At 42.4% G+C, this 13,958-nt stretch overlaps 1 protein-coding gene across 4 annotated transcripts in view; it reads right to left on the bottom strand.

Moving 5' to 3' along the window:
* tax1bp1 (Tax1 binding protein 1) overlaps nt 1–13,958 on the bottom strand; it is a 60,521-nt gene that overhangs the window by 9,986 nt on the left and 36,577 nt on the right. For all 4 annotated transcript variants that reach the window (XM_031903295.1, NM_203916.1, XM_031903297.1 and 1 more), the window contains 4 exon segments: nt 7,628–7,777; nt 5,905–5,995; nt 3,728–3,846; nt 340–465 (listed from right to left, as the gene is read on the bottom strand). In XM_031903295.1, the coding sequence (XP_031759155.1) occupies nt 340–465; nt 3,728–3,846; nt 5,905–5,995; nt 7,628–7,777 (486 nt within the window).

The raw sequence follows: 13,958 nt of genomic DNA, 5'->3' as shown, positions 1-13,958 counted from the left end.
CAGCAATGGCTGGCATATCATGTTGATGTATAGACATATTCAAAACATGCTACATAAACATGCTTCAGACCTCTGATTTCCAAGCACCCATGTGGTATGCAGCCAAATACTGTGCCATTTTCCTATGCATTCTGACTAGATAAGAAACAAACAGTGCAACTGTATTTTTCTACTATGTATATGCTCAAGTTACCAAACTGACAGCAGTCAAATATAAGAAGCGATCAGGTTGAGGAAGCCAGTGCTCCGACTGCACAAAAGAGCTATACTTCCCCTGTTAAACCCAATTTATGCAAAACCAACAGTATAATAATTTGGATTTAAAAAAACACTATATACTTTATATTGATCATCCAAAGCAATCAATTGCCGCTTGATGCTGTCGTTGACTTTGAGCTGCTCCTTCCACTTTAGTTCCATCTTGGCAACATCATCAGCATAGGCACTGCATCTTGCTTTTTCTTCCTAAAGAGGAAACAAGACCACAACTTTTAACTAGGAGTTTGGGCATTTCTTTTGTTTTGCAACATTTAACAGTCTAAAGGTATATACCACAATACATCTTTACTAGTTTACAAAATATAGGAATTACAGTAATAGCTACTTGATACTATCAAGTGTTCAAACATAAAATAAAGAAAGTAATCCGACACAGAAGTAATTGGAAATGTGCATTTAATCACATGTTTTGGGTAACACAACTCTATACCCACATGGTAGTGTGCATCAGGACATGTAAGGAAAAGCATAGGCTATATACACGTTTGGTAGTGGAAGTTTTTTAGACTGTTACTATGTTGGATACTCTGAAAACATTACAAAAATGACATATATAATACATTATAACATACATTAACATACATATAAGCCATGAATATGCTGTGAATTAAATGCTTATAAATGGTGCCTAGTGATATCATCAGTGCTTAGTGTAATGTAATTTCTGTCAAATGATTCACCTAAACTTGTGTATGATAATAAATACTGTATCCCCTGCTGTAAAATATAAGGATATTATTAAGTCCCCTTGGAGTCCCATGACCTGCATGACCTGTCCCATGGCCTGGCTTTGGCCCTGTGACTTTATATGGGCATGGAACGTCTGTCTCATTGACTTATAATGTCATTATATTTTACAAATGGTGCATTATTCACTACATATTTGCTACAATTGGGCAGTTTTTCCTTCCCTTTTGTTTGGCAAGTCTGAAAAGAAAATGAAAACATGAAGGATTTAGAGCAGGGGTCCCCAACTTTTTTTTTTTTTTTTTTACCTGTGAGCCACATTCAAGTGTAAAAAGATTTGGGGAGCAAAAGAATTTAAAAAGTTCCTGGGGGTTCCAAATAAGGGCTGTGATTGGCTTTTTGGTAGCCACTCTGTGAACTGGCAGCCTACAGAAGGCTCTGTTTGGCATTATAATGGGTTTTTATGCCACCAAAACTTGCGTCCAAGCTGGAAATTCTAAAATAAGCCCCTGCTTTAAGGCCACTGTGAACAACATGTTACTATTGAGTTACTGGCTGGGGGATCACTAATTTAGAGCAATAACATATAATATACTAACCATTTGTATTTTATAGTATAGTGCAGACATTTCAATGAATTTCCCTATCGCCTTATTCTGCTATTTGGTGTGTGTTTTCTGCTCATTTATTACCACTGTTTTATCCCACTGCCCATCTGGCTTGTCCTGTTGCTAGGTGTGTGCATGCCCACTCATAGCTTTCAATGTAATTGTGCAGTTCATTGTAATTGTGTGTTCATTAAATATAGTTCATATTTACTTACTATTTCAAACAAAGCACAATATACTAAAGAGTGTATACTTCCCTTAAAGGGGTTGTATGCTTTTGAGTTAAAGGGGTGGTTCACCTTTAAGTTAACTTTTAGTATACTATAGAATAGCCTATTCTGAACAAAAAATTAAATCATTAAAAAACTATAAATAAAAAATGAAGACCAATTGCATATTGTCTTAGAATATTATTCTCTAAATCATAATGAAAGTTAACTCAAAGGTGAACAGCCCCTCTAACTTTTATTACGATGTAGAGTGAGATAGACAATTGCACTGCAATTAATTTTAGCACTCATGCAGTGGTTTGAATGAGAGACTGTAATCTGAATAGGAATGGATCTGAATAGAAAAATATGTTATTCAAAGCAGAGTATGGCACACACAGGCAGGGTAGGGCAGGCAGGGTATGGCACACAGAGGCAGCGTAGGGCAGACAGAGTATGGCACACACAGGCAGGGTAGGGCAGGCAGAGTATGGCACACACAGGCAGGGTAGGGCAGGCAGGGTAGGGCAGGCAGAGTATGGCACACACAGGCAGGGTAGGGCAGGCAGGGTAGGGCAGGCAGAGTATGGCACACACAGGCAGCATAGGGCAGGCAGAGTATGGCACACACAGGCAGGGTAGGGCAGGTAGAGTATGGCACACACAGGCAGCGTAGGGCAGGCAGAGTATGGCACACAGGCAGCGTAGGGCCGGCAGAGTAAGGCACACACAGGTAGGGTAGGGCAGGCAGAGTATGGCACACACAGGTAGGGTAGGGCAGGCAGAGTATGGCACACAGGCAGCGTAGGGCAGGCAGAGTAAGGCACACACAGGCAGCATAGGGCAGGCAGAGTATGGCACACACAGGCAGGGTAGGGCAGGCAGAGTATGGCACACACAGGCAGGGTAGGGCAGGCAGGGTAGGGCACACACAGGAAGGGTAGGGCAGGCAGAGTATGGCACACACAGGTAGGGTAGGGCAGGCAGAGTATGGCACACACAGGCAGGGTAGGGCAGGCAGAGTATGGCACACACAGGCAGGGTAGGGCAGGCAGAGTATGGCACACACAGGCAGGGTAGGGCAGGCAGAGTATGGCACACACAGGCAGGGTAGGGCAGGCAGAGTATGGCACACATAGGCAGGGTAGGGCAGGCAGAGTATGGCACACACAGGCAGGGTAGGGCAGGCAGAGTATGGCACACAAGCAGCGTAGGGCAGGCAGAGTAAGGCACACACAGGCAGCATAGGGCAGGCAGAGTATGGCACACACAGGCAGGGTAGGGCAGGCAGAGTATGGCACACACAGGCAGCGTAGGGCAGGAAGAATATGGCACACAGGCAGCGTAGGGCAGGCAGAGTATGGCACACACAGGCAGCGTAGGGCAGGCAGAGTATGGCACACACAGGCAGTGTAGGACAGGCAGAGTATGGCACACAGGCAGCATAGGGCAGGCAGAGTATGGCACACACAGGCAGCATTGGGCAGGCAGAGTATGGCACACACAGGCTGGGTAGGGCTGGCAGAGTATGGCATACATAGGGCAGGTAAAGTATGAAACAGGCAGGGTAGAGCAGGGCAGGCAGAGTATGGAAGGAGACCGGGAAACCTATCATGTTTATGTAAGTAATTAATCATGATCACTCCAACATCAACAGTTTGTACTGAAGTTCATATGGTGACACAATACCACCACTGCTCCTACAGTTTGTATGAAGTGTGAACAATGTGGGAGCCTACAGTCTGAGGTCTTACAGGTGAGTACAATTCATGGGCTCATAGGTGTGAACAATACAGAGTGGTACAGGTGTGAATAATAAAGGGAATTGCAGGTGTGAACAATACAGGGGATTAAAGCCTGAATGTGTGGCGTGAACAATGCAGGGGGCCAGTTAATCTCAGAATATAAAAAAGGTATTGTTTTAGCAAATAATATTACACTTACAGCCAGCATTTGCTTACACTTGCGATATTTTTCTGTTTTTTCAGCCATTTCTAAGCTCATTTCCCGCACTTGCTCTCTAATGTCAAATTCAGGTAAAGAATCAGAAGTAAACGGACTCACTGGAGGAGAAACACAAAAGCCATCCATTAGATTTCTTTCAAACACATTATTAAAAAACTAAATAATGTTTTCACAAACATATATTACTGTAAGTGTTTAGTCATGAAGCATCTTTAATCTGTTAGAGATACATTTTAGTTGTACTCATGTTATGAATAAAGAGCAGGCAAGTGGTTAGGTGACCATTCTGTGATGATAAAAGCTGTTTAGTTAAAGTCCTGTGCTGTTGCCAGCTAAATAGCTCCTATATAGCCACAACCTGCTACCAGACCCATGAGGGTTTGAGCTAACTGCGGTTTGTTTGCAAAGCTTAAGAAAAGGATGACTCTTGGCTCCTGCAAAACAATCTTTATTGGTGCCCCTGTGCTTTCCTGAGTCAGAATGTGGAGTTTAATACTGTAAAATAGTCTGAACTAAAGTACAAAGAGTTAGGGATCTAGAGCATCCAGTTATTGTTCATTGCACCTCATTCTCTGTTTACATGCCATCTAAAATGTTGTTTATACATGTTCAACAAAGCCTGGCAACTGCTCTCTGCCTACTTGGTTTAAACACACTGCTTCAGTCTCAGGATAGACAATTCTTTACTACTCCGTAGAACTTCTAGTAACAAGGGGCTTTGCCTGCTATGTTTTTTAGTGTTCAAATACATAGGGGCAAATCAACCTCCACCTCCTAAAGGTGATAGAATAAGCCTGGGGATGGCTGGGAAACACTGATGCAGCTGGATGAAGAGCTGGTGCTAACGCTTTTAGATGATTGCTCTAGGTGCTATTTTGGAAATATTACATTTAGAAATCATCTTAAAACCATTAAAATGTTTAATCAATGGATATTGATCACTATAATTTATATGCAGATACCCAAATATACCTTTCTTCCCCAGACCTGCCCTCGCTCCTAGCTCGTGTCTCCAACTGTCTAACCGCAATTTCTGCATTCATGTCCTCTCACCACCTAAAAATCAACATGGACAAAACTTATCTGGTCATCTTCCCACCCTCCAACTCCGTTTCCCTGCCTGACAAAAATATTAATATAACCCCAGTTCCACAAGCTCGCTGTCTAGGAGTCACATTTGACTCTGCTCTCTCTCGGTTCAACCTCAAAAACATTGCACGCATTCGACCTTTCCTCACTCATGAGGCCAAAATTCTCATCCACGCCCTTGTCATATCTCGCTTAGACTACTGCAACTCACTGTTCCCCACTCCAATCCATCATGAACAGTGCTGCCAGACTCATACACCTCTCCTACCGCTCCACAAGTGCTGTCCCTCTCTGACAATCCTTGCACTGGCTATCTCTCACGTACAGGATTCATTTCAAGATTCTTGTACTCACCTTCAAAGCACTCATTGGCCGTACCACTCTATTTAACCACCCTAATCACCAAGTACACCCCCAAACGCAACCTTCGCTCCACACATGACCTCCTTCTCTGCTCCTCACTCATCACCTCCTCTCACTCTCGCATCCAGGACTTCTCATGTGCTGCACCCATTCTCTGGAACGCTCTTCCCCATCCCATTAGGCACTGCCAGACTCTCCAAGCCTTTAAACGGTCTCTTAAAACTCACCTTTTCACTGAAGCCTATAACCTAAACCCCTCAAACATTCACTAACCACTCGTTTTCACGTCTCACTCTGCACTTAACGTCACTTTACACACCTACATGAACTCCAACACCATGCTTGTTACACTGACCTTATGTCTCACCCTTCCCTTTTAGAATGTAAGCTCTTGCGAGCAGGGCCCTCCCCCTGGTGCCTTCGATCCTCATCCAATGTAACTGTAAACCATTTTTGTGAATTGTTTATATGTTCATGTTAACTCTTATGTCTTTTGTACCCCTCTATTCTGTAAATCGCTGCGTAAATTGTTGGTGCTATATAAATAATAATAATAATAATAATATTGCTTAGAATTATATTTTATTATAAAATATTCCCTACCATTTAAAAACAATACGCAAAATATATATGAGATTATAGAACATATAATAAAGTTCAATGGAATTTCTAAATAAATACAGAGCTAGAAGTCTTAGGCTTACCTGGTGGAGTACATTGCTTCATAACTGTAACAGCTGCAGCCTCTGTAGCACAAAACAGTTCTCTTTCTTTCTGCTGATTTTCTGTAGCTTTCTGTTATCAAGGCAAAGTATTGTGAGCAGATCAAACCAGGCAAAGCAATTGCTTTTCAAAAACCTTTTAATTTTACAGAACTACTGCCTACAGACAGGTGGGGAACGTAATTGTCAGAATAAATCTATCCTACTTGCCTAAAATAATTCTTTCCTGTGAAACAGTTCCTTAACTCATTATCTTCAAAACTGATTTGTGAGTGCCTTATCAAGGTAGACTGAAATAAGTATATATTATATTTAGTACAATTTTAGTTAATTTGTTCATTAATGACTTAGGGGTGTGCAATGTAAGTAATGTATCAGTGTTTGCAGATGACACAAAACTATGCAGGAACAATTCATTCCCTCCAGAAAGTGAACAGAAACTCTGGAAAACTAAGTGGCAGAAAAAATTCATGTTGATAAATGCAAGGTTATGGATCTGGGATATAAAAATATGCAAGTTACTTATACCTTTAGGGCAATGACACATGGTACATTTTCTCGCAACTAAAAAACACAAGAAAATACTTGCCATACGGGATACTGAGACTTGTCTTTGCTAAAACACTGAAATCACACTGATATCTGGTTGCTAAGGGTCTTGTTTACCATAGCAAGCAAGCAGTAGTTTGAATGAGAGACAGAAATACGAATAGGACAGGATATGGATATAAAGATAAGGAATAAAAAGTAACAATAATAATAAAATTGTAAGCTCAAGAGCAATAGTTTTCTGCTGGGGACAGTGATCCCTATTTGAAAGCTGGAAAGAATGCAGTTTGTCACCCGGTCAGACTGAGCATCAATATATATAGAATTCAATGAAGTACTGGAGATGGAAAGCTCACTGAAAGTGTAAAGTGTAACTGTACCGGTCTCACCTATTTGGGGAAGTTTACAAGGCCTAAATTAGGGGAAATTTTATATGCCTCCCACTACAAACAGAAAGACATAAGATCAGCCCTACAAGATTCTTTACAAAAGCTACATATCCTAGAAATGAATGGAAAGCTACAACGCAGCTAATACACAGTGAGAACTTCTACAGTAGAACCAACAAGACACTGTAACACAAAGGTACAAAGGAAACTCAAATATACAAACCTACAAAACAAAATACAGGAATTGCCTTTTATAGAGTCCTATATAATAGGTTTGGATCAATTTTCAGTAAATATTGAAAATCAGGCATATCTAAATTTAAGTGCCAGGATTTTGGCTGAATCCTGAACCCAAATCTGTATTTGGTACATCCCTAACAACCAAAAGTCTAGAACTTATGACACAGAAGTTGTAATGACAGTCACTCCTTTATCAGAAATGCTGCATTCATACATCAGGTGGTTACATATGTGATATTTTTTTTTTTCTTTTTTTTCTTTAAGCTCATTGGTTTCTTTCAAAACCCTTTACAGAGTGATGCCTGTCACGGCCAAAAATAAAGCAAATGTGCTGCTTAAAGAAGATTAGTTCAAAACAATTATGGAAGGAGGACTGGCACTTTCTTACACCAGGTGGAAGGTTTGCAGTCTTAAAAATGTAATTCCCACAAACGGATGCGTGAGACAAGAATATATTATGCCTGGTTCTACACAAACACATTTCCAACCAGGAAAAGCCTCAGCTGCTGGTAACCTTAGATACTTACAAGCTGCTCTGTGAGTTTTACTACTTGCTTCTGAAGCTTCTGGCATTCTTTAAATTTATCTTTATAGTGGTCCGCTGCCATCTGCAATCTCAGCTTCAGGTCTTCAACCTCTTTGCGAAGCTCCTGCTCCACTCTGTTATTGTCTGCCCCCTATTAACAACATAAGTACTCAAACTTTACTCACTGCCTTCACCAGCTAGGAAAATATCAGTATTACATTTCCTACTTTTTCCTAATAGCACCTAACCAGTTATGTCACCATAATGACGACAAATAAGTGTTAAACTGAGTTGCTAACAACTATATTTCCAGAATCATTTTATATCTGGCATGGAATGGTAAATAGCTAATGCAATATTTAAAAAGGGATCCCACTCTCAACCTGAAACTATGGACCTGTTAGTTTGGCATCAGAAGTTGGAAAGTTTTTTTTCTAGGGAGTAAAAAGGGTTAAGATACTGGCATATACGTAAAATCACAGCATGGGATCTGTTATACAGAATAGGTTCTCTGGATAGAGAAATCTACTAAAAAAAATTACACATTACTTAACCACATAAGATTGTTTTGTCACAAATATGCATTTATATAGCCAAGTTTGGATCCATTATCATTATCTCAAAATATACATTACGGGAGATGGCCTCTTCATAATTTGGAGCTTTTTGGATTCCTGACAAGAGATACCTTACCTATAATATGAGTTTGTGGTATTACATGCAACATATCTAATAAAACATGTAATTGCATTCTATGAAGAGGAGAGCAGGAGCTACTGGGGAGGCAGTGGATGCAATCTAATTGACCCGTGCTGTGGTGGAGTACTGAAGGGTCCTTGGTTCCTGGTTCTTCCTTGCTCCATTTATTTATTAATGACCTTGAGGTTGGTACTATCTCAGTTTTTGATAATGATGCTAAATTGTGCAAAACAATACGTCTCATGCTTGGATGCTGCCACTTTGCAAGAGATCTTAATAAATTAGAGAACTGAGCAGCAAACTGGCAGTTGGATAAATTGTGTAACTCTAGGTGGTGTCAGTCAGTGGCTACTAAAGCAAATAAATTGCTGTCTTGAATAAAACAGGGCATTGCCTTCAGTATGCTGTGAAATTTCTAGCCCAACTCTTAATGATATTAATCTGGAGGATTAATTATATTTAACTGGAGGGAGGAAGGGCACCTGCAAGGGGAAATGATTACTCTTTAGACTATGGACACACCAAGCTGATTCTCATAGGCTCCTATGCTTCAATCTGTCAAGCCCTGTGGGGACCACAGTGTCGGCCGGGTTAAAAGGCACACAGAGCAAATTTCAGTGGCTAAATGCATACCCGCACATCTCAATCTTGAGCATTTTGGAATCCACTTAGCATGCCCAGGCTAATGCAGTGGCTCCAGGTGCAGTCATAGGGGAAGGCAGATTGGAGCAAAGGATGTGCCATTAGCCTTACAAGTATAATATAGGCAGGAAGTGGGTCTTTTCCTATTTAAAGAAAATAACAAAAAACAAGGGGCCATGCCTTTAGACTTGAGGAACTCATTTCTTCTCATTTGAAGCAGCAAAAATGCTTCTCAACTCCGAGGACAGTGAGGTTGTGGAATGCTTTTTCAAGTGATGTGATGGCAGTTTTTTATTCTACTCTATCTCATACCTTTTCAGTGGTATATATATATATATATATAAAGTCCAAAATAGGGAGCACTCCAAAAAAGATTTTCTATACCTTGGTGCTAGAGCAGAGCAATCTTCAAATGGAATAAATGTCAGCACTCTGAGGATTTTCCATAACTGGTCAAAGAAGTCATCAAGGCTAGTATATTTGCAAAGGTGAGTATTTATTACCAACGTTTCAGTCCTCGCTGGGACTTTCGTCAGGGAATATAACAAGAGAACATACATGTCAGCGTTTTTAAAGGGGAAATGGCGCCAAGAGATAGTGTTGCTAAGCAACAGAAAGTAAACAACGCAACCGACAGGATAGTGTCAGAGTGAGTGACAAACATAGATAAAATAATAAAGTGGTAGGTGTGTGTGTGATTATTCGGTCGCTCTGACTCTATAGCCCCTCTGTAACACATAACCATAGACTTTACTTACAGCCGATCATATCTGGGGTGCCGGACAGCGAACCGCTCATTGTACTGCGAGGCAGGATAGCGCGTACACGAAGATGGCAACAGGGAAGCCAGGCGTTGCTAGGCCAGTGAGGCACGTAGAGACGCCGTGTTGCGGCGTTGCTATGCAAATAAGGTGGGTAGAGATGCCGTGTTGAAACACGGAAATACTCCCCCTCCTGGGCAAAGCTCATAGTACATCGACCCCAGTGAGTAGGCGCTACCGCAGCGCTTCAATCGGGGACTGACGGGGGATCCCGTTACTCGGTAAAAACCGAGTAGCGGTAGCCCAGAGTCAGGTCCACATGGCGGGGTGTTTGTTTAGTAGGAAGACAAGCCTCTTTAAAGGAAATGCCAGCCTGGCAAATACGTTGCCCCACGCGGGGCATGTCCCATACCGTGCACATCTTGTAAAAATAGATATCCCCCGCGGGGTATATTCAATATAGGGTTGCTATCCAGGCACATTGCCTCATCCGCATGAGGTGCTAATAGGGAGAGTAATCGGGAAACGGCTGTCCCCTTTTGCGAACCATGATGAGGGGATGTGTTTGGCTAGTGGGAGACAGAGGATTTGTACAGAGTACACACCATGAGAGAGAAGAGAAGGGAAACATATAGTGAACGGATAGATACAATGTTAAACATGGGAGTAGAAAACATGATCTCATGTTAGTTAAAACAAACAGAACGCATTTCTTAGACAGACCGATAGAGAGGGAGCAAAATAGGACTTAATTCAGTTCCAGCAGAGTGAGCATCCCGGACTGGCCTTGAAACTTGGAGGGATAGAGAGGTCACATTGTGTCATACACATAATGTAGCTAACCAGGGCAACTGTAAATAAAGCAGAACCGCAGGTGTTACATAAAGAGACATGATAGATCAGTCGAGCCATTAGTATTACAGCCAGATCAAAAGGAAGTCACAGTGTAGTAAGGGTCACATGGGGATGTTCAAATAAAGCATCCAAGTGGCAATGTTTCATTAAGGCCCTTCGGGGATACACAGTCCAGTTTGTGGATCCACCTGGATTCTCTTTGTAGTAAGGCCAGGTCCCTATTTCCTCCTCTTGGTAAGGGGGGCTGAAAGTCTATGGCCATACATCTGAAGGTGGGTAGAGGATGTTTCATATTAAGAAAGTGTCTTGCGACTGGTTGGTCTGCCTTGCCATCTTTCAGTGCTCTACTCACTTCAGAGCGGTGGTTTGCAATCCGGTCACGTAGAGTAGTGATGGTTTTCCCCACGTAGTACATACCACATGGGCAGGTAATGATGTAAATAACATAAGTCGAGGTGCAGGTTAATCTGTGGTTGATTTTAAGTCTTTTACCTGTGAGGGGGTGAGGGAAGTTGGGGCCAGTCAGTAAGCATCTGCATGTGGTACAGTCAGGACATTTGTAGCAGCCCAATTTCTTCTGTTTAGAGAGCCAATCCATCGGGGTTTTTGGGGGTCCCTTAAAATCTGTTTTGACTAATCGGTCTCTCAAACTGCTGCCTCTTCTGTATCCCAGCATCGGTTGATCAGAAAGGTGCAGAGATAAGGTCTCGTCCTGATTGATCATTGGCCAATTCCTCCGGATGCTTTTTGAGAGAGATGATGATGTAGCACTGTATGTGGTAGTGAAAATTAGGGGAGGTGTTCGGGATACCTCCGGTTTTTTCTTGGAGATTAACTCGTCCTGTGTGTGTAGGAGCGCCCTTTGCATCTGGGGTTGAAGCTGGGTATCGGTGTAGCCTCTTTCACGAAACCTGTTATACATCTCATCTAGTTGGATTTTGGCTGTATTGGGTGAGCTATTATTCCTCATGACCCGCAAAAATTGGGAATAAGGGATACCCCTGATGGTGGCGGGGGGGTGGTGGCTCGTGGCGTGTAGTATGGAATTACGGTCGGTAGGTTTTCGGAAGAGTCTGGTCCCGAGTCCTGATTCAGTCTTGTAGATGTTTAGGTCTAGAAAGTCGACATTGTCCTCATGATAGTTCAAAGTGAGTTTAATGGGGCTGTCCAGAGAGTTTAGTTCCAGATGGAACTGTAGTAGGCTGTCTAGATCCCCCTTCCAAATGAGGAAGAGATCATCAATGTAGCGAAAATAAGAGAGAATAGAGTTGCCTATTAGGGGGAGGATGTGTGCCTCTTCAAAGTGGTGCATAAATAAGTTGGCATAGGATGGTGCCAGGGCACTGCCCATCGCGGTGCCTGACACCTGGAGATAAAAAGAGCTTTCAAAGCGGAAGTAATTTCTGGTCAGAGTCAGTTCCAGGAGTTGTAGCAGGAATTCGATGGGTGGGTTTGTAGGGGGATTCTGCAGAAGAGCTTTACGTGTCGCCCATACCCCTTGGTCATGGGGTATCACTGTGTATAGGCTCTTAACATCCATGGTGACTAGTAGGCTATTGTCAGGGATGTCGCTAAGATCCTTAAGCCTTTGTATGACATGGGTAGAGTCCCTAGTGTATGATTGCATGGATTTAACTAGAGGTTGCAAATAAAAATCGATGTAGGTGGCAACAGATTGGTATAGTGAGCCTACTGCCGAGATGATGGGTCGACCTGGGGGTGCTGAGAGGGACTTGTGTATCTTTGGTAGCGTGTAGATTATAGGTATGCGTGGATATTCAATGTTCATGTATTGGGCAGTACCTAAGTCAATCCACCCTGCATTCAGGGCGGAGGATGTAAGGGAGTCCAATTCCCTTTTGAATTTGCTAGTGGGGTCCCCCGGGAGAAGTTTGTATGTGGTAGAGTCTCTCAATTGTCCTAACAGTTCATCCCTGTAGTAACCATAATCCAATAGTACAATGGACCCACCCTTGTCTGCGGGCCTAATTACTAAGTTTGTATCCTCCTGGAGAGTTTTAATCGCTCGGCGTTCTGCTATTGATAGATTGGGATAGGACCGTGTACTTTTAGCCATAGCTTTGGCTTCTAAATTAAGAACTTTACCGAAAGTACGTACTGCCGCTGGGGTATTAGGGGGCTCAAAGTGGCTTTTAGCCCTAAAGGGGGGTTGTGTATCCCTAGGTGTGTTTCTAAAGTGTTCTTTCAGCCTAAGTTTCCTCTGAAACTTGTAAATGTCTACTGAAGTATCAAATGTATTGGGTATAGTGCTAGGTACAAAGGAAAGACCCTTGCACAATAATGAGGACTCACCCGGTGTGAGGATATGTCTGCTCAAATTGAAAACTATGTTTTCTTCCCCTTTGGAGGCTTCCCCCTTACACTTGTGACCCCCTCTCCTGGTAGGTCTCCTCCTTCTTTCTTTGATCTTGTGGTCACCCCTAAAAAAGGCCTATTGCCAGGGTTGTTGGTGTTCCCAGTGTCCGAGTCAGTAGACTGATCCGAACTGTCTACAGTTGCTAGGGATCTGGGGAGTCTTTTACGTCTAATAGGTCTCCTTCCTTGGTCGCCTGGTCTTAGACCCAATAGCCACCCATAAACCCTCTTGTGTTTATAGTCATCTGCCACTTTGTGTAGTTTTTTCTGTTTGAAATTAGTTAGATCTTGTTTGTATTTGTCAATATTTGTTTGTAGTTTGTGTATCCAGTCGGAAGTAGTGTCTGCCCTGAGGGATTCTAGGTGCTGTAGCTCTAATGTGTTAATGTCTGCCCGTATAGATACCAGTTCCTTCCCAACTTGTTCTACCACTAGCAATAGCAGGTCAAATGAGCAATGGTTCAATATACCGCACCACTTACTGCAAAACTCTGGGTTACTGCGACCAATGGTGGGGATGTTATTAATCCTAAAACCCCGTGGGATAAGTCTTTGTCTATGATAGTTAGAGAGATAGATACCGTGTAGTTGAAGGTCTAACTCCTTCTTCTTCAAATTTAGTAGATCATGGTATATATCGATATCAGGTTTGTTTGTAGCAATGTCCAATGGAGTTTCAGTAAACAGAATTTTGTCTGCATCCTGTGGGGTGAAGGTGAAGTCCGTGCTAGTATCAACTTCAAATGTTAGTTGCGAGCCGCTGCCTTCCATTAGCCAGTGGGTAGTAGGGGTGAGCGATGTAGGTAAATCAGTGTGTTCAGAAGAAATGCGTGTTATCGTTTTAGTTCCGTAATTTCACCAATGATCAAGCAAGAAATGGGGACAAACAGAAAACTTCAAAATATTGCATGTAGACGGCCCAAAGGAAGGGCCATAAAAATTCCTTTAAAGTCGGAAAAATAGAGGTGGGTGCTTACCCTCAGAAAGCTGAAAACAACC

This window comes from Xenopus tropicalis, chromosome 6, assembly GCF_000004195.4.
Source record: "Xenopus tropicalis strain Nigerian chromosome 6, UCB_Xtro_10.0, whole genome shotgun sequence".
In the NCBI taxonomy this organism is placed as follows: Eukaryota; Metazoa; Chordata; class Amphibia; order Anura; family Pipidae; genus Xenopus; species Xenopus tropicalis.
This window is presented reverse-complemented; position numbering and strand designations above follow the sequence as displayed.